This window comes from Oncorhynchus mykiss, chromosome 5 (genome assembly GCF_057628025.1).
Source record: "Oncorhynchus mykiss isolate SJ-2025 chromosome 5, ASM5762802v1, whole genome shotgun sequence".
Lineage (NCBI taxonomy): Eukaryota > Metazoa > Chordata > Actinopteri > Salmoniformes > Salmonidae > Oncorhynchus > Oncorhynchus mykiss.
The window spans coordinates 57,693,854-57,717,650 of record NC_143026.1 but is presented as its reverse complement, the minus strand read 5'-3'; the positions used below and the strand labels follow the sequence as shown (position 1 = coordinate 57,717,650).

General features: G+C 42.6%; 2 protein-coding genes across 4 annotated transcripts in view; one reads left to right on the top strand and one right to left on the bottom strand.

The window, feature by feature from the left end:
• LOC110524086 (calcium/calmodulin-dependent protein kinase type IV) overlaps positions 1-18,084 on the top strand; it is a 30,792-nt gene extending 12,708 nt beyond the window's left edge. The window contains exons 6-11 of the mRNA XM_021603408.3: positions 10,616-10,706; positions 11,288-11,362; positions 14,163-14,238; positions 14,497-14,623; positions 15,382-15,534; positions 15,970-18,084. Of these exons, the coding sequence (XP_021459083.3) occupies positions 10,616-10,706; positions 11,288-11,362; positions 14,163-14,238; positions 14,497-14,623; positions 15,382-15,534; positions 15,970-16,482 (1,035 nt within the window). The 3' untranslated portion in view covers positions 16,483-18,084. The remainder of the gene's footprint in view (positions 1-10,615; positions 10,707-11,287; positions 11,363-14,162; positions 14,239-14,496; positions 14,624-15,381; positions 15,535-15,969) is intronic.
• Positions 18,085-18,822: 738 nt separating this feature from the next.
• The window catches only part of rabgap1l (RAB GTPase activating protein 1-like), a 164,956-nt gene continuing 159,981 nt past the window's right edge, over positions 18,823-23,797 (bottom strand). For all 3 annotated transcript variants that reach the window (XM_036977902.2, XM_090235302.1, XM_090235303.1), the window contains 4 exons: positions 23,427-23,510; positions 22,934-23,005; positions 22,288-22,485; positions 18,823-21,381 (listed from right to left, as the gene is read on the bottom strand). In XM_036977902.2, the coding sequence (XP_036833797.2) occupies positions 21,232-21,381; positions 22,288-22,485; positions 22,934-23,005; positions 23,427-23,510 (504 nt within the window). In that variant the 3' untranslated portion in view covers positions 18,823-21,231. The remainder of the gene's footprint in view (positions 21,382-22,287; positions 22,486-22,933; positions 23,006-23,426; positions 23,511-23,797) is intronic.

The window sequence follows — 23,797 nt, the reverse complement described above, 5'->3', positions numbered from 1 at the left end:
ACAGTCATTCAATTAGCCATGTCAGCTAACAATTTTTAGATTGGAAAATAGACTAGCCAGCTATCTAAACTTGTAGTAATACCGACCGGTCACACAGTGCGTGTGCCCAGGGGCCCTGACCTCCAGGGGGCCCCCCATTGATTTTGTTAGTCACTCTCACTCAGAAATCATGGCATAAGTAATGGAAAAATGGCTAGAATTGCAGGAAATTGACTTTAGAATGTCCATTTTTCTCTCCTACGTCAAGAGGGGGGGTGGGGCACTAAAATGTTTTGCCCGTGCGGTGGGGGAGTAGAACCAGCCCTGACTAACCATGGCATTTTCCAACAAATTTCTCAACATAATTTATCCTCAAGTCTGTGTGAAACTAATCACCATAGAGAACACCCCCCCCCCCCCCCCATCTTTCTGTGCATGCTGTATCTAAGCAGCCTGCTCCCACTCTGTTTTTTTTTTTGTCATCTCATTAAAAAACGACATCTGTCAAAAGCCCCGGTACACAAATTTAATAAACCATCGACACCGCCATGACTCATTCGTACACTTTGGGCCCTCCCCAGCCATCCCAGCCCGGCTAGTGCACAGCAGCACAGATTGTAATTTACAACCTTTCTCCCAGGCAGACAGAGCCAGAACATCTCAGGGGAGATGGGTTCAAAAGGTTCTGCGTGGAGGCCCATCAATAGCCAGCCTGGCAGGGGAGGGAAGAGTTTTCCATTAGAACTAATAGCAGTCAGGCTGGGCACTTACTGCCCATTCTAGCTACAGTAGCTGATGGCAGACTTGGGGCTTAACCACAGGCTTTCTCAGAGACTTCGCTGGTTAATTTGCCGGAATGAGTCTGGGCGTTCACAGCCGGGAAGGGAAGTGTGCAATAATGACGAGAGCGTGGCGCCGCGTGGGTGTTGTTAGCCGCTCCGGGACTCACGGTGGAAACAGGGCTATATTTTGACTAGGTCATTATATGTCTCCTCCCAGGGCCTCTGTGTGTGGCTGATGAGGCCCAGTGGCATAGGTTACTAGAGAGGTCCTGACCTTATTACAATCATGTTGAGACCAGTGGTGGAAAAAGTACCCAATTGTCATACTTGAGTAAGAATAAAGATACCTTAATAGAAAATGAAAGTCACCCAGTAAAATACTACTTGCGTAAAAGTCTAAAAGTATTTGGTTTTAAAAGTACATGTAATTGCTCAATTATAGTTAAGTATCAAAAGTAAAAGTATAAACCATTTCAAATTCCTTATATGAAGCAAACCAGATGACACAATTGTATTGTTTTTTAAATTCACAGACACAATCATGAAGTGGAACGACATTTATTGGATATTTCAAACTTTTTTAACAAATCAAAAACTGAAAAATTTGGCGTGCAAAATTATTCAGCCCCTTTACTTTCAGTGCAGCAAACTCTCTCCAGAAGTTCAGTGAGGATCTCTGAATGATCCAATGTTGACCTAAATGACTAATGATGATAAATAAAATCCACCTGTGTGTAATCAAGTCTCCGTATAAATGCACCTGCACTGTGATAGTCTCAGAGGTCCGTTAAAAGCGCAGAGAGCATCATGAAGAACAAGGAACACACCAGGCAGGTCCGAGATACTGTTGTGAAGAAGTTTAAAGCCGGATTTGGATACAAAAAGATTTCCCAAGCTTTAAACATCCCAAGGAGCACTGTGCAAGCGATAATATTGAAATGGAAGGAGTATCAGACCACTGCAAATCTACCAAGACCTGGCCGTCCCTCTAAACTTTCAGCTCATACAAGGAGAAGACTGATCAGAGATGCAGCCAAGAGGCCCATGATCACTCTGGATGAACTGCAGAGATCTACAGCTGAGGTGGGAGACTCTGTCCATAGGACAACAATCAGTCGTATATTGCACAAATCTGGCCTTTATGGAAGAGTGGCAAGAAGAAAGCCATTTCTTAAAGATATCCATAAAAAGTGTTGTTTAAAGTTTACCACAAGCCACCTGGGAGACACACCAAACATGTGGAAGAAGGTGCTCTGGTCAGATGAAACCAAAATGGAACTTTTTGGCAACAATGCAAAACGTTATGTTTGGCGTAAAAGCAACACAGCTCATCACCCTGAACACACCATACCCACTGTCAAACATGGTGGTGGCAGCATCATGGTTTGGGCCTGCTTTTCTTCAGCAGGGACAGGGAAGATGGTTAAAATTGATGGGAAGATGGATGGAGCCAAATACAGGACCATTCTGGAAGAAAACCTGATGGAGTCTGCAAAAGACCTGAGACTGGGACGGAGATTTGTCTTCCAACAAGACAATGATCCAAAACATAAAGCAAAATCTACAATGGAATGGTTCAAAAATAAACATATCCAGGTGTTAGAATGGCCAAGTCAAAGTCCAGACCTGAATCCAATCGAGAATCTGTGGAAAGAACTGAAAACTGCTGTTCACAAATGCTCTCCATCCAACCTCACTGAGCTCGAGCTGTTTTGCAAGGAGGAATGGGAAAAAATGTCTCTCTATGTGCAAAACTGATAGAGACATACCCCAAGCGACTTACAGCTGTAATCGCAGCAAAAGGTGGCGCTACAAAGTATTAACTTAAGGGGGCTGAATAATTTTGCACGCCCAATTTTTCAGTTTTTGATTTGTTAAAAAAGTTTGAAATATCCAATAAATGTCGTTCCACTTCATGATTGTGTCCCACTTGTTGATTCTTCACAAAAAAATACAGTTTTATATCTTTATGTTTGAAGCCTGAAATGTGGCAAAAGGTCGCAAAGTTCAAGGGGGCCGAATACTTTCGCAAGGCACTGTAATTTACAAACGAAGCGTGTGTGTTTAGTGAGTCCGCCAGATCAGAGGCAGTAGGGATGACCAGGGGATACTCTCTTTATAAGTGAGTGAATGGAATATTTTCCTGTCCTGCTAAGCATTCAACATTTTACAAGTACTCTTGGGTGTCAGGGAAAATGTTTGGAGTAAAAATGACATTTTCTTTAGGAATGTAGTAAAGTAGAATTAAAAGTTGTCAATAATATAAATAGTAATGCACAGATACCTCAAAAATGACATAAGGAGTACTTTAAAGTTGGGGCTGTCCGTCTTCTCTTTACACACAAGTGTGACAGAGGCCTGCCTCGATCATGGGGGTTCAACATAAGGAACTAAAGTCTAATTCAATCATCAACAAATGAAGAGACCTGTCAGGGTCAACACTGCAGAGAGCTACATCTAAATAACGGACAACCTTAGTCCTACCTGAAGTGCAAGTCCAAGGAAATGTGTAATCCAATGGAAAATAATTCAAGTCAATAAATGAATGAATAATAATCAGGGTTGGGGAGTAACGGATTACATGTAAGGGATTAACAAAATAAAATGGTAACTGTAATCCGTTATGTTACCAGCAAAAATATTGTAATCGGATTACAGATACATTTGAAAAACTAGGCTTTTTTTTTTAACGCTACAGTCCAAGCTGTGTCTTCCAAAGCTGTCGGCATCCAAAGATTATCCAACTTGAATAAATGCTTGGAGGTAAGGATGACAGCAGTTGTCGCGTTCTGACCATAGTTCTGTTATTTTATTATTTGTTTTAGTATGGTCAGGGTGTGAGTTGGGGTGGGCAGTCGAAGAGGAGGAAATCTGTTACAGCAGGGGTGTAGTCTACAGCGATACGGATGCCACTTATTATTGATATCTACATAGCGCATTGATGTGAATCACACTGCTGCTCTCTCATTTAGCTATTTGCGCCTTATAGATTGTGGTTGTTGTGGACGGCTGTTCACAAATCTAAATGTGTATTTCAACCCAATAATGGTTGCATTCAAGAAGTTTAAGCTGCCTATCAATCATTGTTTTTAAAACCAGTGGACAACCAGTGAAAAATGTGCCCTTGCAACTGCTGCTAATAAGTCTAATGCCTTTTAAGGGGAAAGTAATCAAAAATTAACTGAATGTAATCAGATTATGTTACTGAGTTTAGGTAATCCAAAAATTACATTACTGATTACAATTTTGGACAGATAACTAGTAACAGTAACAGATTACATTTAGAAAGTAACCTACTCAACCCTGTTAATAATCCAACAAAAATATTAAAGGTCCAATGGAAACAAATCAAATTTTATTTGTCATACACATGGTTAGCAGATGTTAATGCGAGTGTAGCGATATGCTTGTGCTTCTAGTTCCGACCATGCAGTAATATCTAACAAGTTATCTAACAATTTCACAACTACATTATACACACACAAGTGTAAAGGAATGAATAAGAATATGTACATACAAATATATGGATGAGCGATGGCCGAACGGCAAGATGCAGTAGATGGTATAGAGTACAGTATATACATATGAGATGAGTAATGTAGGGTATGTAAACATTATATAAAGTGGCATTGTTTAAAGTGGCTAGTGATACATTTATTACATCCAATTTTTAATTATTAAAGTGGCTAGCACTCAATGTTAGTGATGGCTGTTTAACAGTCTGATGGCCTTGAGATAGAAGCTGTTTCAGTCTCTCAGTCCCTGCTTTGACGCACCTGTACTGACCTCGCCTTCTGGATGATAGCGGGGTGAACAGGCAGTGGCTCGGGTGGTTGTTGTCCTTGATGATCTTTTTGGCCTTCCTGTGACATCAGGTGGTGTAGGTGTCCTGGAGGGCAGGTAGTTTTCCCCCGGTGATGCGTTCTGCAGACCTCACTACCCTCTGGAGAGCCTCACGGTTGTGGGCGGAGCAGTTGCTGTACCAGGCGGTGATACAGCCCGACAGGATGCTGTTTGTGAGTGTTTTTGGTGACAAGCCGAATTTCTTCAGCCTCCTGAAGTTGAAGAGGCACTGCTGCGCCTTCTTCACCACGCTGTCTGTGTGGGTGGACCATTTCAGTTTGTCCGTGATGTGTACGCCGAGGAACTTAAAAAACGTTCCACCTTCTCCACTACTGTCCCGTCGATGAGGATAGGGGTCTGCTCCCTCTGCTGTTTCCTGAAGTCCACGATCATCTCCTTTGTTTTGTTGACATTGAGTGTGAGGTTATTTTCCTGACACCACACTCCGAGGGCCCACACCTCCTCCCTGTAGGCTCGTCGTTGTTGGTAATCAAGCCTACCGCTGTAGTGTCGTCTGCAAACTTGATGATTGAGTTGGAGGTGTGCATGGCCACGCAGTCATGGGTGAACAGGGAGTGCAGGAGAGGGCTGAGAATGCACCCTTGTGGGGCCCCAGTGTTGAGGATCAGCGGGGTGGAGATGTTGTTTCCTATCCTCACCACTTGGAAGCGGCCTGTCAGGAATCCAGGACCCAGTTGAACAAAGCGGGGTCGAGACCCAGGATCTCGAGCTTAATGACGAGTTTGGAGGGTACTAAGGTGCTAAATGCTGAGCTGTAGTCGATGAACAGCATTCTTACATAGGTATTCCTCTTGGCCAGATGGGTTAGGGCAGTGTGATTGCGTCGTCTGTGGACCTATCGGGGCGGTAAGCAAATTGGAGTGGGTCTAGGATGTCAGGTAGGGTGGAGGTGATATGGTCCTTGACTAGTCTCTCAAAGCACTTCATGATGACGGAAATGAGTGCTACAGCTCGATAGTCATTTAGCTCAGTTATCTTAGCTTTCTTGGGAACAGGAACAATGGTCGCCCTCTTGAAGCATGTGGGAACAGCAGACTGGGATAAGGATTGATTGAATATGTTCGTAAACACACCAGCCAGCTGGTCTGCGCAGGGGGACCGGCAGCCTTGCGAGGCTTAACGCGTTTAAATGTTTTACTCACGTTGGCTGAAGTGAAGGAGAACCCACAGGTTTTGGTAGCAGGCCATGTCGGTGGCACTGTATTGTCCTCAAAGCGAGCAAAGAAGTTGTTTAGTTTGTCTGGGAGCAAGACATTGTGGTCCGCGACGGGGCTGGTTTTCCTTTTGTAGTCCGCGATTCACTGTAGAGCCTGCCACATACCTCTCATGTCTAAGCTGTTGAATTGGCTCTCTGAACATTTCCACCAAAGCAGTGTGGCGTATGAGATAAAACAATGCTAGGCTCTCTCCAAACAATGAGGGAGTTGGATTAAGATTACTGGGCTATGGCGTGAACGGGCAAAAGTGGTGAGGGAGGAGCACCCTTCTCAAATCAAACAGTAATCTGTGCCGCTTGGTCACGTTGTTTACATAATGTAATACAACCCATCAATATTTTTGGAACTTGAGAAATACTGCCCCAAACACCTTAGTGATGTGTAAAATGAAACATCCTTGGACAAAATTAATTACAGATTTCTTGTCGTCTTAGATTCATTCTGGGGATTTTGAGGAAGTGAAATAGGCCTTTTTCTACCAGATAAGTTGTTTATTGTTTTAAGTTGCTCTTTTTTTAACCTTTATTTAACTAGGCAAGTCAGTTAAGAACAAAATCTTATTTACAATGACGGCCTAGGAACGGTGGGTTAACTGCCTTGCTCAGGGGCAGAACGACAGAGTACCTTGTCAGCTCGGGGATTCGAGCTTACAACCTTTCAGTTACTAGTCCAATGCTCTAACCACTACCTGCCGCCCCTTCAGTTGCTCTTGAACACATTATTTTCATAGTTCCACCATAAGGGCAATGTTTCCTTTTATTTTCACTTGATGCTTTCATGGTAACCTTACAACACTGCAATCGATCCGGTAGTCAGAGTCGGAACTCTCTTGACTCTTGAGGAATAGGATGGTGAGAGCAGTCAGAGAGCCTCTGAGCTACTGCAGCAATGGGCCCCGTCTGTTAAGTCAATTTTAGATCAGGGGCTGCTCATTTAGAGTTTCAATTAATCCTGCCAAGTGAAGCCCTGATTGGGCTGTGTCCCTCAGGTCTCACAGTGATAAAAATGGTATCCATGAGTTCACCTGACTCTGGGGAAGTACTGTATATATACTGTAAAGGGCTTCACTGCCAAAATCCCAAATTATTTTTAGGCTGCTCTGCTGCCTCTGACATTCTCTCTGTTCTTCAAGTGTCAAAGCCTGTACAGATCTGTCATCTAGTCCACACAGTTGTGATCATTGACGTTAACATAAACGGATTTGTTCTTGTGGTAAAAGTCTGCTTAAAATGGACAAAATGTACTTAACTACCACTGACTGCGTATATAAAGGTGACAGAACTCAACATCCAGCTACACAACTGTGGCAGCTTCTGGGGAAGGTATTGTATTATTTAGTTACTGACCTTTATTTTACCAGGTAAGATAACTGAGAACATATTCTATTTTACAGCAACGACCTGGGGAAGAGTTACAGGGGCGAGGAATAAGCCAATTGGGAGCTGGGCATGATTAGGTGGCCGTGATGGTAAGAAGTCCAGATTGGGAATTTATCCAGGACATCGGGGTTTACACCCCTACTCTTACGCTAAGTGTCATGGGATCTTTAGTGACCACAGAGAGTCAGGATACCAGTTGTAACATCCCATCCCGAAAGACAAAAAAACCTATGCAGGGTAATATCCCCTTCACTGCCCTGGGATTTCCTTAGACCAGAGGGGAGAATGACTACTGGACCTCCAACACCACTTCCAGCAGCATCTGGTCTCCCATCCAGGGACTGACCAGGATCGACCCTGTGTAGCTTCAGAGACAAGCCAGCAGCTGGATGCAGAGTAGTATGCTGCTGGGTAGGGCTATAGCAATAACATTTATAACATCTACAGCAAGGCTGTCCAATCTTATTTTGTAAAGGACCGGTGTGGGGACAGGCTTTGGCTCCAACCCTAAACACTATTGAATTGTGACTCATTCAGAGATAAATCATGTTGTATCCTTGAGTATTGATCCAGTAGCATATTTCTGTCAGATGATTACTATTGATTTACAATCAGTCCAGGCTTGGCTCGGTCAAACAGTAATCAATGTCCCTGAGCTCTGCTGGCCTGTACTGTGGGGGAGGGTCAGAGATGGTGACCGCTTAGGATCTCACATATTGTAAAGCATGACTGAAAAGGTGGGAAGGACCCCATTTTGAAAGACAATAATATACAAACTATAAATATAAACTAAAATGCTAATGGGAAGAGAGACCATTTTTTTTAAATGGTTGTTTTGGCATTTCAAAACGTCATTCCAAACTCATTTTGAAACAAGTGCCACACCGGCTTGCATTTGAACTGATCAGGGCCCGGTTTCCCAATAGAGATGAAACTTAGGCTTACAAGTGTTTTAACGATTTATCTTTCCTATAACAGCAGAAGATGTAGCAAGCGTTTCCCAAAACACCACGCAGAGAGAACGGTCGCAAAGTGCATTGTTGGAGCATGTGTCAATATTGACAGGATCGAAAGAAAGGGAGCGCTGCTCTCGGATCAGCTTTCCCCAGTTAAGTACCTTTAACATTCAAAATATTTCACAATACTGACGACGGATCAGCTCGTAGAAAGTAATGACCACCTGCGGTGCAAATATTGAGGCGGCTTATTCTAATACTTATCCAATAAAAATGCACTAAACGATGAACTTAGACATGTTCGACTTTCACAGAATGCATCACATTTATGTTTCAACTGTCAACAAGCTACTGGCACCTATATGCACGTATTTTGGGACTGTAATAGAATCCAGTCTTATTGGAATGAGGTTCATTCAGAAGATCTTAGATAATTAATTTGCTCTTTCACCGAACCTACTTTATTTTGACTGTGACATTGTATTTGAGCCTGAATCTGAACGTCTATTTAGCCCCAAAATGAATTTTGCTGTTGAGTTCCACACCATATCTGCGAGGATGTGGCCTCTCTCCAGGCTTCTGCTATTCTTCCCCTAGAAAAACTAACTTTTGACCTGCACCAGAGGACTGAAAAGTTCTGGAAAACATAGTCTCCATTATGTAGAACACCGCCCATAAATGGCCCATATAAATGATACTGCCGTCTTTGAATTTTATGATATTTGTTTTACTGTATTTTTACATAACTCCCTGTACTCTGTCTGTGTGGTGCGCTTCTTTTGTTGTCCGTGTAAACCCTGATCAAAGAAGAAAGAAAGATACATTTAAATAAAGAGATAATTACAACTACAAAAAAACATAGCCTTAAGATGCTTTTGGGAAACAGGTTTGACAACAGTACAGGGCCCAGGTCAGGTTTGACAACAGTACAGGGCCCGGTTTCCCAAAAGCATCTTAAGGCTACATTCATTGTTAGAACCTTCGTAGGAGCATCGTTTAAATCTTAGAGCAGTTTCCCAAAACCATCGTTATTAACGTTGCACTTGAAAATGCTCGTAATCGAACGCCTGTCTCAGACCACATATTGAACAGCTAAGTGTGTCGTTAGATGCTTTTTTATGCCCTCCCACGTAACTTCATACACAGAAGGTCTCCGCTAAACATAGAATCACATGGTTTATCAATCTTTCTGTGACGCCGACAACTTCAGAACAAAATATGACAATAAATACAAAGTTGCCAGTGTCTTTGCAAATGATACAAACAAGCGACATATAAAAATATACTTTAAATAAAAACCGAGTTGAATGCAAATATAAACAGTAGGCTATAGGCCTATTTTTATTTATTTATTCCTTCCAATTTCGATCTCATTGCAGCAACTGTCCAAAGGGCTCGGGAGGCGAAGGTCAAGTCGTCCGTCCTCCAAAACATGACCCGCCAAACCGCGCTAATTAACACCCGCCCACTTAATCCGGAAGCCAACATGGAAACACCGTTTGACGACAGAGGTCAGACTGCAGGTGCCCGGGCCCGCCACAAGGAGTTGCTAGAGCGCAATGAGACAAGTAAAACGCCAAGCGTACCGATGCACCAAGTCTGGAACAAACAGGACCCTGAGCACCTTTTATCCCCAAGCCTAAAGACTGCTAAATAGTTAGTTTAAGTGTTAACCAAATAGCTACCCAGACTATCTGCGTAAACCATTTTTTTGTATCAGCTCTTTTCACCCATCACATACACTACTGTTTATTATCTATCCTGTTGTTTAGTCACTTTATTCATATCTACCTCAATTACCTCATACCCCTGCACTTCAGCTTGGTACTGGTACCCCCTGTATCTCGCCAAGTTATTGTTACTCATTGTGTATTTATTCCTTCTGTTCTTATTTCTATATTATTTTTCTCTCTGCATCCTTTTTTACAACAGATGAATCACATCATACCGTATAAGGTCTAGAGTTTTACCAGGTTAGGTTACACGATCAGGAAAAACTACGGGCCCCAGAATAGTTTTTTTCCCCCACCAAGCCACTGGGTTCTGTGGTGCCACTTCTGGGTGAATGGGAGTTTGAATCTGAGCTTCCTCGGTGTCAGAGAGGTCTCTAATGTACAAACACTGGTTCAGGAAAGCGTCAATAAGTCGCTTGAATATTTGCAGCCGTAGGTGGTAATATCTCGACTAGGTGCCGATCCCTCATCGGTATTGTGAAATAATTATAATGAAAAAAAAAAGGAAAGATTTGAATGGATGATGCTGATCTGAGCGCAGCACTCCCTTTCTTTCGATCCTTTCAGTATCGACACATGCTCCCAGCGACGCACTTCATTTGCCATTTTTGGTCATTTAACAGGCGTTCTTATTCAGGGCGATTTACAGTCAGTGGATTCAACTAAGGTGGCAACTGTTTTGTTCTTTTGTGTTTTGTGTCACAGTATTTGCATGAGAATGGGGTGGTGCATCGTGACCTGAAACCAGAAAACCTTCTCTACGCTGACCTCTCCTTGGACGCCCGGCTTAAGATAGGTAACCACACGTACCTGTAGACTAAGGCTACAGAACTGACACCTTCCTTGATAAAACAGACAATTTCCTAGCTAAATAGGTGGTGGCACTGACTGGGAGTGCCACCGTTTGCAGTTTGGTCAAAATATGAAAATGCCAAATGTTTTATTTATTTAATTATTCTCATATTTAGATGAGAAAATATTACTGGTAGGAGTTCTTGCAGGAATATGGCCTGATCTGGGATCTGGACCTTAATATAATAATATAAACACAGTGTATATGACATTTAGCAGACACTTTTATCCAAAGTGACTTCCGGTAGTGCACGCATACATTGTTTTGTATGGGTGGCCACAGCGGGAATCGAACCCTAAATCCTGACGTTGCAAGCACCATGCTCGACCAACTGAGCCACACAGGACCAGACATTCCTGTGATATGGCATGTGTTACTTTGTTTTCTTTTGTAACTCCTGCCCATAATTCACAAGTAGTGGTCTTGTAAAGATCAACTATTCCTCTGTGGCATACAGTACATGAATGATACAGAATAAAAGACGATAAGGCCAATGAGACTAAACCCTTATCTGATCTTCACAGCTGACTTTGGCCTCTCGAAGATAATAGATGAACAAGTGACCATGAAGACGGTGTGTGGCACACCTGGATACTGCGGTGAGTTATGGATTAACAGTTATCCTAATGAGAATACAATCGTAGGATCAGGCTCGTACCAGTCTGTTGTTGCGTACTGTGTCGTGTGCTAGAGATGAGTCACACTACCATACTGGTTATTGTTCGGTGCTTACCATTGAGCCATAACAAAACAAATTGTAAGGTGACACTAATGAAAGGAAATGAAAACTACAGTGTGTGACTTTAAAAAGGGGAAATCCGGGTTTGGCTAGGAAATATTATATATATTGTAGCGACTCTGGTTTCTAAGTACGGATATCGACTCTTCGAATCAAATTGTATATGTCACATGCGCCGAATACAGCAGGTGAAATGCTTACTTTACGAGCCCTTAACCAAACAATACAGAGTAAAAAAATAAAAAGGAAAAATAGTAACACAAAATAAAAGTAACGAGGCTAGTTACAAGTGGTACCGGTACCGAGTCAATGTGCGGGGGTACGGTTTAGTCAAGATAATTGAGATAATATGTACATGTAGGTAGGGGTTAAGTGACTATGCATAGATAATACACAGAGAGTAGCAGCAACGTATGTGAAGAGGGTGAAGGAATGTGAACGTGTGTGTGTGTGTGTGTGAGTATGGGTGGCATCAATATGCATGTGTGTGTTTAGTCTGTGACCGTGTGTGTGTCTGTAGTATTTGTAAGTGTGTAGTTAGAGTCCAGTGAGTGTACATCGAGCCTGTACAAGACAGTCAGTGCAAAAAAAATAATAATAGATAAATAAGAATAAAATAAGGGGGGCAATGTAAATAGTCCTGGTAGACATTTGATTAACTGTTCAGCAGTCTAATGGCTTGGGGGTAGAAGCTGTTAAGGAGCCTTTTGGCCCGTGACTTGGCACTCCTGTACCGCTTGCCGTGCAGTAGCAGAGAAAACAGTCTATGACTTGGGTGGATGGAGTCTCTGACAATTTCTAGGGCCTTCCTCTGACACAGCCTGGTATAGAGGTCCTGGATGGCAGGAAGCTCGGCCCCAGTGATGTACTGGTCCGTACCCACTACCTCTCTGTAGCGCCTTGCAGTCGGATGCCGAGCAGTTGCCATACTGAGCGATGATGCAACCAGTTCCATGCTCTCGATGGTGCATAGGTCCCATGCCAAATCTGAAGATCTGAGGTCCCATGCCAAGTCTTTTCAGCCTCCTGAGGGGGAATTGGCATTGTCGGGCCCTCTCCACAACTGTGTTGGTGTGTTTGGACCTTAGTGATGTGGACACCAAGGATCTTGAAGCTCTCAACCCACTCCACCACAACCCACGTGAATGGGGGCATGCACAGCCCTCCTTTTACTGTAGTCCACGATCAGCTCCGTTGTTTTACTCATGTTGAAGGAGAGGTTGTTGTCCTTGCACCATACTGCCAGGTCTCGGACCTTCTCCTTCATGGTTGTTGGTGATCAGGCCTACCATCGTTGTGTCGTTGGCAAACTTAATGATGGGGTTTAAGTTGTGCGTGGCCACGCAGTCCTGGGTGAACAGGGAGTACAAGAGGGGACTAAGCACACACCCCTTACGGGCCCCGTGTTGAGGGTCAGCGTGGCGGATATATCCTCACGGGGCGGCCCGTCAGGAAGTATAGGATTCAGTTGCAGAAGGTGTTTAGTCCCAGCGTCCTTAGCTTAGTGATGAGCTTGGAGGCCACTATGGTGTTGAACGCTGAGTTGTAGTCAATGAACAGCATTCTCATGTAGGTGTTCCTTTTGTCCAGGTGGGCTAGGGTAGTGTTGAGTGAAATAGAGATTCCGTCATCTGTGGATATGTTGGGGCGGTATGTGAATTGGAGTGGGACCAGGGATTCTGGTATTATGGTGTTGATATGAGCCATGACCAGCCTTTCAAAGCATTTGATGGCTACAGGTAGTTATTTAGGCAAATTTAGGCATACCTTCGTGGCACAAGTCGATGGCACAGGGCTTCGGACCAGAAGGTTCGCGCTACACTCCCTGCCTGTTTCATTACAATATTATATACAGTGCCTTAAAGTATTCACACCCCTTGGCTTTTTCCACATTTTGTTAAAGTTAAAGATTAAAGTTGATTTAATTGTAATTTTTTGTTTATTAAATAAGTATTGAAGCCCCTGAGTGAATACATGTTAGAATCACCTGTGGCAGCGATTACAGCTGTGAGTCTTTCTGGGTAAGTCTCTAAAGCCTTGCTCAAACTGCAGGCCTTAATGCTAAAATCAGAAAGGCACCTATTGGTTGATGGGTAAAAAAAACACCCAGGTGTGCAAAGCTCTTAGAGACTTAACCAGAAAGACTGTAATCACTGCCTAAGGTCCTTATACAAAGTATTGACTTAGGGGTGAATACTTACGTAAATGAGATATTTCCGTATTTCATTTCCAATACATTTGCAAAAAGTCTAAAAACATGTTTTCACTTGTGTGCAGATAGGTGTGTGAGAAAGAACAATTATTTACTCCATTTTGAATGCAGGTTGTAACAGGACAAAATGTGGAATTCAAGGGGTATGAATATTTCCTGAAAGCACTGGAGATATATTACATACATTGTGGGATCGCTATCAGTCAAATAAATCATCCTCAACCACAAAATAAAACAAACAAATATATATATATATATATATATAGTGTGTTTAAGTTTTATTTACAGATATACTGTAGTGCATGCTTTAATGGAGATTATAGAGTACAGCATCAACAGAAATAACATTGATAGTACATAGTGTTTGAGAGACTGATATGAGTCAAAAAGAAGTGTCCTGTGTGGGAGCTGACAGCTGGCCCTCCATCCCTCACTCTCTCCCCTGCAGCTCCAGAGATCCTCCGAGGCAATGCCTATGGTCCTGAAGTGGACATGTGGTCAGTGGGAGTCATCCTGTACATCTTGTGAGTTAAAAAAACATTTAAAAATCTGTCCCAAGATCTGCATGTACTCAGAGTGGGTAGCTGGCAATTTGAAGTCCTCTCATTACAGTATCGCAGCTAATCTCGCCCTTTCCTCGTGTCATATGGATTTCTGATGTAGTACACCGTTGCAAGTCTATTAGAGCGGGGTCTTATGTCTTTAAAACGTATATGTCTTTAAAACAAGTAGTGAAAGTGGCAAAACAAATAATCAGAGGGAAATGTTGCCTTTCCCCTCAGGCTGTGTGGGTTTGAACCCTTCTTCGATCCGAGGGGAGACCAGTATATGTACAGCCGGATCCTCAACTGCGACTATGAGTTTGTCTCCCCCTGGTGGGATGAGGTCTCCCTCAACGCTAAGGACTTGGTGAGTTTCGATGCGAAGCGTTGCACTCCAGAGGCTTTTATTATGAATAACAGTGTGCTGTTTCTGCTTTCTTTTTTTCTTTGTTAATGATTGAATTATGTAAATACTGTAAATGTACAACGTCTGTTCTTTTTATTTGATTGCAGGCCCTTAATACATGTTTTACACAACTGGTTTGACAAATACAATATATTGGTTTGTTAAATTTAGGAAAATATATGTTACCCTTTATTTTAGGAGAATGCAATTTGTCTCGGGCTTCATCAGGGCCAGAAGAAAACCTCATATGGCAGAAAATGCATTACTGCTGAGCATATGTTGCGTTACACCCATTCTCAGGGGTAGGCAACTAGATTCAGCCGAGGGACAATTTTGGTCAGAGCGGATGGTTGGGGGCCGAAACATAATTCTAATATTTTGTACAGTGCAAATTGACAACAACTAAGCCTCAAAAAATATTTTATTTAAATAATTTCTCACCAAAAAAAACGTCCCGCAGGTCGTGTGTTTGCCGACCCCTACACTATATTCTGTTTAATATTTCACAACTATTTCACTTCGATGAATAAAAAAAATCATAAACTCCCAATTAAAAATAATCTCCCCTGTTTCTCTGTAAAAAAATAAAAAATAAAACTTGCTCAGGGCCAGATTCAAGCAAATCTGGTTATACTCTATATTAGCATGGTTATGCATATTCATTTTTTGGTTTTGAATTATGTTTAATAACAACCTGTCCCATTGCCTGTCCCCCTTAGGTCAGTAAGCTGATAGTGCAGGACCATCACAAGAGGCTGACGGTGAAGGAGGCCCTGGAGCACCCCTGGGTACTGGGCAAGGCTGCCCGCTTCTCCCACATGGACACCACTCAAAGGAAGCTACAGGAGTTCAACGCCCGGCGCAAACTCAAGGTGAGCAATGGGATTCATTTTGGGTCCCAAATAGGGCAATGTAGAATCAAGTAAACGTGCATTCTTTTTTTAAATGGAAGGGAAAGCACTGCTAGAATCATCATTGACAAACCTATGCTAAAAAAATGACAACGCATCAATTAGCTTAAAAGCTAATGTAGATCCCGCTCCAGCTGTTCCATTAATTTGAAGGGAAAAATTTAAAAGTAATTGACCATGTCAGACGACAATGGGCAACAACAAACATCGCAGTTTGAATGGTTGGATGTTGCTCTGATTGTCTCTGGAAATGTAAGCTTGTGGCTCTACCACCGTCTTGATTGGGATCTATGCCTCAAGAAATTGTCTTCTCTATTGCCAATATTACATTGCAATAAGATGGCTCGTGGCAGGCTTGGTGACTGACAGTGGTGTGCCATGTTTCTCTGATTGCAGGCTATCATGAAGGCCGTGGTGGCCACCAGCCGCATGCACGAGGGCTCCCGGCGGCGCACGGACAGCTGCGATATTCCCGGATCCGACAAGACCACCTCCAGGCAGGGCAGCATGCAGCAGGACCCTCCCCCGGATCAGGACCCCCAGGAGGGTCAGGCCAACCAGGGCACAGACACCACCCTGACCCAGGATGAGGAGGACCAGTGCCCTCCGCCCCTGCCGCCACGCAATCCCAGGCCCATCCCTCCTCTACTGTCTGGGGCTTCCTCCCCCACCTGTCTGCCCACCAGGCCCCCACTAAGGGGAATTGATGGACAGAGACAGATGTCGGTCATCCCCAAGACGGCGGTGGTACGGCCCAGGGTGCCCAAGAAGAGCTGCTCCTCGATGGATTCCGCCTCCACCAAGCGGGAGACCTCCTCCCCAGTCCAGACCAGTCCCCCAAGCCCCAAGAGCCTTGGCAATGGATTCACCATGGGGGTGGAGTCTGGCAGTAAAACGACCCAGTGTTAGTGAGTGGCAGGTACCAAAGAGAAAGAGGGTGGCGACACTCACCTAGGAGCTCCGACCGTTGTTCTAAGATGGCTGATGGCCGTTGTTGCTGTAGTGTGAGATGGTAGATGACAACACGGAGGAGGAAGGATGGCGGAACGGATGTCTTTGTTCAGATCTCGCCTCATATCCGTTTTGATCCGGGACAAAAGACTAGTGCTATACATAACTTGATATTAATTTTTTTCCCTTGCTGTGCGCAACGAGTTTGGAGACTTGGATGTGCAAATGAGCTTTTGACTTTGGTTTCAACTGTTGCCGACTTGCTGTAAACTTCTCTACTTTAAGGCCTCTACTTTAAGGCCTCTCTGAACGGGGAATGCCACTTGAAAAGACAACTTGATTTCATACTTTGTATACTCTACACCTTTCTACTATTCAATGTTGGAATCTACTGACTTCATATGCAAATACGTGGATATATATATATATATATATATATATATATATATATATATATATATATATATATACTGTACATAACCCTCTCCTTCTTGCATAGCATTCAGGTAGTAAAGATATTGTATTTGTGAGCTTCTGAATATATTTACGGTGTATTTTGCATTAATTGTAATGATCCAATGTTTGCACTGTATATTATCAGATCATTCTATATAGATCGCAAAAAAGCATTCACACTGCTAGTCGTTTACTATCTAAGTCAAATTGCACTTTTATTCCTTTGGAAATATATATATGGCTGAACAGTGGAGCTTAATTTGAGGCTGAAACCAATTTTCTCATTCAGTTGTTTACCCAAAAAGGGTTGTAAAACCTCATTCTGTGGTAGTTATCTGATGAAGGAACATACATGGTAATCATCTCAACAACCTCACTGGAGCTACCAGTCTCTCTACCTCCTTTTTTGTACAGGGGCTTCCAACCCAGTAGAAGCAACATCTGTAAAGAAATGATTAGATGAGTTGAGGTACTGTATCAGGCGAAGCAGTCTCTTTCTGCAACATTAGAATGATATTGTCAGTGCCAGGTAAAAACCTGCGAGGTGAATGTTTTCTCGATGGAACTCAAATAACTGAGCAAATGGAAGTGTGTCATTAAAATAGTCCATTTCTAATTTAAGGGCCAACCTTCACCTGCTAACATGTATTCTCACTCGCTTTCATTGCCAAATTGGATTATATTGCTGACATGATAACACATGTATAAACCATACATTTACACCTATGAAATGTATAAAGTATGTATATTTTACTGATAATTATTATTGCTTACAAATGCTTTATTTGGGGATTGGTGGGGATGTAGTTAACAGTTGTGTTTGTTTTGTAGTTTCTCAGTTTCCCATTTTTCATTTCTAAAAATAAATGTACCCTACCTTTTTAATATTTTTGGGGAAGATGACATATTTAAGAAAACATGAGATGATTTAACATCAGTCAGAGGGGGAGTGTAGTGGAGGTGTACACCTTTTGTATGTTTCATCATATCAAAATAATCTAAATTAATTGGATTTGATTATTGTATTCTACAGAAATATATTTTAAAGATGGTAGTTGCTGTGTGCTGATATAAAAGGAATAAAACGTTGATTTTCAAGTCCAATATTGCCTTGGGAGGTTTTATAACAAGCTGCTGATATGAGAATCTCCTCCACACGTTTGATTTGATTAAAGAGGCCGTTGGCTCATAGATAATTGGACTTAGTGTATATCATTCATGTTTGAGTGTACAAAACATTAAGAATACCTTCCTAATATTGAGTTGCAGCCCATTCTTCATACAGACGGGAAACTGTTGAGCATGAATAACCCAGCAGCGTTGCAGTTCTTGACACAAATCCTACTGTACTACCATACCCCATTCAAAGGCATCTTCTATATGGCCCATTCACCCTTCGAATGGCACACATACACAATCCATGTCTCAACTGTCTCAAGGCTTAACCCGTCTCCTCCCATTCATCTACACTGATTGAAGTGGATTTAACAGGTAACATCAATAAGAGACCATAGACTGACCAGGTGACAGCTATGTCATGGAAAGAGCAGGTGTTCCTAATGTTTTGTACACTCGGTGTAGACACATTGATTCGTGAAGAATATATAGAAACATCTCATGAGCTTAGTTCAACGGTCGTACCCAATCAAAGCCCAAAATATGCACATTTTACTCCATTCTTTGTGAACAATGTAATAATTTTAAAAAACTATTTCCTCAAAATATGGTTAAAACTACCTCAGCTGTTTAGCAAAACAGTGGCAGGGTCTCCGCTTTGTTATTTTGTTTGAACTGGAGATAAAAGAAAAACCATGAAACGAAACAATGAAAGAATAATCAAAATTGGTGGACAGAGAACGGAATTTTATTGATGTACGTCAGACGATTACAGTACAGAAAATACCATTAGAGTTCGAGCATGTCACTGATTCACGTGGGCATGACGAGGAAAATGGAGGGACAACTCCAACATGTTGGAAACTAAAGCAGAACAACGGTTGAAGTATAGTTTACTGTACAATATTGTGAATCTGAAGTTATTTTTTTTGCATCGTTGTAGTTGGATTATAATTTGCCCACTGTCTTCTCAACAACAGAAACAAATAGGAATTATAACAAAAGAAAGTAGATTTGTTCTCTGAATAACAAAATGAACATTTAAAATAGTGTTTACGATATTAATGTTAGTGCACATAACATACAGAGGCCGGGACCTCGTTAAACTTAATATGACACTGGCTAAAGCGCCTTGAAATTCGTCACGTAACACATCGAAAAACATGGCCGTGTCCTAAATGACTCTTAACTGGCTTTCTTATGTCTTTACCTTTCCATTGTAACCACTAATAGGCGAAACGCCTGGACAGCATCATATTACATTCAATCAACCGTCAAGGTTTTTCAGATCCGTGTTCACGAAGGAATGGAGGTGAGGAAAGGAAGTGGGTTAAGACAAATGGGACGTGACCCGGATCCCTCTGTAGTAGCATCCTGCTCTTAAAATGGCGGGCAGGTATGTCATCATGGCACAGGTGACGATCCTTTCAGAGTATAATATATTGAGACGGCTTTCTTCCGATTCTTTCGTTTACATGGATCTGGGCTTAAGAAAAAGTCACTGCTTCGCCGAAAAAAACACAAACCATTTCAACCGGAACTAGTCGGTGCTGGACACACATACAAGTGTGTGAATTCATACAGGTATACACAGAGCAGTGATATGAGACAGCAAAAAACAGCCATTTATATGGCTCTAGAAACTGAGTGTAATGAACGGGCATTGCTATTGAGAAAGTCTTTCCAACATATGCTAAACCACATGGGAATTGCTATTGAGAGAGTTTCCAACATATTAGTTGACCACATGGGCACCTTGGCTTGGATAGACATTTTGGAATGTTGTTCACCTCATCATAAAAAATAATATTGTGCGATTTAATTGGATCGTCATGACGTTTCATATGCAATAGGAAACCGTGTCTGTGGTACATTATACTGCCCCAATTCACAGGACATGGTTAGGTGAGTGTCCGGCTTTGTAAAGTAGCTGTTGGGTCCAGTTAAAGCAGCAAAGTAGAGTCAGATTACTGCTGCCAAAAGAAGAGATGGGGCGGGTCATTCCTAAACCGTACTGTAGCCATCACATTAGTTAGGTTACCTCCGGTCTTTCGGATAAAACTCTTTGGCCCGAGAGTTTCCTTAAGCGAGGATGGAGACCTCGTTCTTGCCGGGAACGCTCCATTTCCAAAACGCATGGACAACAGACGTTAGTCACGCAGTTTACCTATGATTTGACTTCTGGGTGAACAGAGATGCACCTGACTCAGACCTTTACACACTGTGCTTAGTTATGTCAACATCTACAAAGACGACATTCAAATTCTAAACAGTAAAAAAACTAAACAATTAATGTACAGAGCACTTCTTCCTTTTTTGTTTTAGAACTGTAAAGATTAAAAATGACCAATAATTAGTTATACATATTTATAGGACAACATAGTTTATGTAATATTACCATAAAGAACAAACAAGATTTTGTTTTTAGATTCTGAATGCAGTGTCCCCTTTTGGAATGCTGTAAAGATATGTTATGCAGAAGATGCTTGTATAAGTAGTTTCCTTTGTTTAAGCAGCGAATATATATTCCTAAAATGAAGACGGTAAACTACTGCCGGTAACTGCTGCGCAATCCTTGCAAGTCGGGGTCAAGGCTGCCAAAGCATTTAGGTTTGTTAAAGTTCTCAGCATATCAGTCAGCCACATATCCTGCTGATAAGCTATACTCAGCAGTAGCGATACAGAACCACTAGGTGGCGGTGCTGTAGTGAATGTCCACTATGGCGCTGCTAAGGACCTACAGAGTTCCTATAACACTCTGCAATCCTCTCACTTCAAAGACCCCATTTTGCTGAAGAGAATTCTGAGCCCCGGCCTACAGTGTAAATGACAACCCACTAGATTTATCAGTCATTCTCCATCTTGGTTTCACACACCACGAAGGATGACACGTGACACAGTCAAGTCTCATCAAAGCTGAATTGAAGAAGTGACTGAGGGTGGCTGGGCCAGTGGAGTGGCTTGAGAGAGAGGAAGATGTGTAAAGGACTAACTTTGTTCTGTGGCAATCCCTCCCCCTCCCCGGAAACGAAATACTGCATTGTCTCAGGTGTTATTTAGCTAGTGTTCATAACTTCTCCTGTGCATATACTGTAGTAGACCCCCCCCCCCAGACAGGTTGGTCTCTGTAGGGGCTTACAGGGGCCCCTCTTTGGGGGAAGAGGGGGGCTGGGACTGGGAGGCGCTGCCCCCGGAGCTTTTCAGGGAGCCCAGGGTCTTGCTGAACCAGGAATTTTTGGCCGCTTGGATCTCGTTCATCAGGATGCCCCTTTGGTGCTCCAACTCCTGAGGATGGACAGAATAAAGGAATAAAACAGCCAGCATATTACTCATGAATAGTCATCACAGCAAGCCTGAATATTAGTCATCACAGCAAGCATGAGTCAGCCACCATAATACATCATGAATAGTCATCACAGCAAGCCTGAATATTAGTCATCACAGCAAGCCTGAATATTAGTCATCACAGCAAGCATGAGTCAGCCACCATAATACATCATGAATAGTCATCACAGCAAGCCTGAATATTAGTCATCACAGCAAGCCTGAATATTAGTCATCACAGCAAGCATGAGTCAGCCACCATAATACATCATGAATAGTCATCACAGCAAGCCTGAATATTAGTCATCACAGCAAGCCTGAATATTAGTCATCACAGCAAGCATGAGTCAGCCACCATAATACATCATGAATAGTCAAAAGGGATAGAAAATAGAGCACGCATATCCAATGGCTTCGGACCAACTGTCAGAAGGCGTGTATATATACTACTTTATTGTACTACAGAGTCGTTCCACCTCAAAAAAGCACAAGAAAGAGGACTTCGACACCCAGATTGTCCTGAACTCGTTTCTCTAGTTAGGAATGCTTATCTCACCTGTTTCTGAAACATCATTCCGTTGAAATATAATCTGATCTCTGTCAGTCAGAGAAGATTATATGAATCCTACAAATAAATAAAGAAAAAATGCCAATTTGGGTGCAATCAATTAGCTTAATTTCTCAGAGATCAAATTATTTCGCAACACAACAACGCTTCGGGAATGCTTATCTCATAATTTTTTCTAATTACAGAAACGATTTCAGAACAATCTGAGAAGTGGTGGGTGTCATGACTTGCTGGAAGGACACGGAATGACCCTGCATTGAGTGAGATACCGCAGTGCTGCTGCCTGCATAGAATCTGACCTGCATCTTGCACTTGGCCTCCACTAGCTGTAGTTTGGTCTGGGCCAGCTCTAGCTCCAGTTCTCTGAGCTGAGACTTCAGGGAGTCCTTCTCCTCATCCAGCTCACTGTCCCTGTTGTCTCTGCTGGGAGGGGGTATCTGCAGAGGACCTTCTTTACTGAACACCTCCCTGCAGCGCTCACACGCCATCACCTTACTCTGTAGGGAGAGAGGAGGAGCACGCACGTACCGGAAGCAACACGTACAGTTACGCATTGTTGTCATAATGCCTACCGCTGTTTGTCATATCACAATCATTTATTTTTATTTCAACTTTATTTATTTATTTCCTCACCCCCAGGAAGCCCATTGTTAAGGTCAGAGACATGACCAAGGCAGCAGCTCAATAAAACCATCGATCACAAAAGCACAGCACACCAATAACACAGATAACGGCATAGCTTCAAGTTTTAATGTCACAAGTACAGTGAAATGCCTTTCTTGACAGCTCTAACCCCAACCACGCAGTCATCAATAACAATGTAATTCAAAAAAATAAAATAACACGGTACAACAAAAACACAGGAGATATACAACTAAAATATTAGAAATAATATGGTGTCACATAACACATACTGTGTGCATCATTGCCCTGCATCATTACTACCTTGATGATGTCCAGCTCCTCCTTGGTGGCAGCGTGCTGCTTCTCCAGCCGGGTACTGAGCTGAGAACAGATCTGGGGACACACACAGGAGGACAACCTTTACTGCAGGGTTATTCAACTCTTACCCTACAAGGTCTGGAGCCTGCTGCTTTTCTGTTCTACCTGATAATGAACAGTCCTTGATTAGAGTGGAACACTTTTTTTAAACTGTGGAACTAACTGGCTTTGAGGTCCAGAGTTGACTTTGAGGGCTGTTACTTGTTGTTTACAAAGCATTTACACATTCACTGGACACCTTCATTGACCTTTGAGATATACCGGAACACCATCAAATACAGAAGATTTTTATCTCAATTAAGATTGAATGGGACTTTTGGGACACTAGGATTAGGATTCATTGTAATTGTATCTGGGTCGAAAAAAGTGAAGGCGACGCGGTTAGAATGACGGCTACACGCGACGCTCGCCTCTCCGACGTGACTCCGGATCCTACCTGTTTGTATTCAGCGATGATGACCGTGGTCTTCTTGATCTCCGACTCAGCTTTCTCCAGCTCTCTCCTGAACACCTCTTTGATCTGGACAGACAGGGCAAGAGGGCACTTTGCTATTTTACGTTCTGCAGACACCGGACACTGACATTGGGAGACAATGTGACATAAACCAAGACAAACGAGAGTAACCTTTGCGTGAAGTGCCTCTTATCGTTTATACCTCAGGAAAATGGTAACGACGGTATCATAACTGATTTAATGTCTATGCGAAAGAGCATGTCGATTTATATCTGTAGAAGAAGAAAGAAAATCAACCGTAACATTGATCATCCTTATCACCACAATTAAGACCTGGGAGAAGGAAAAAGGCC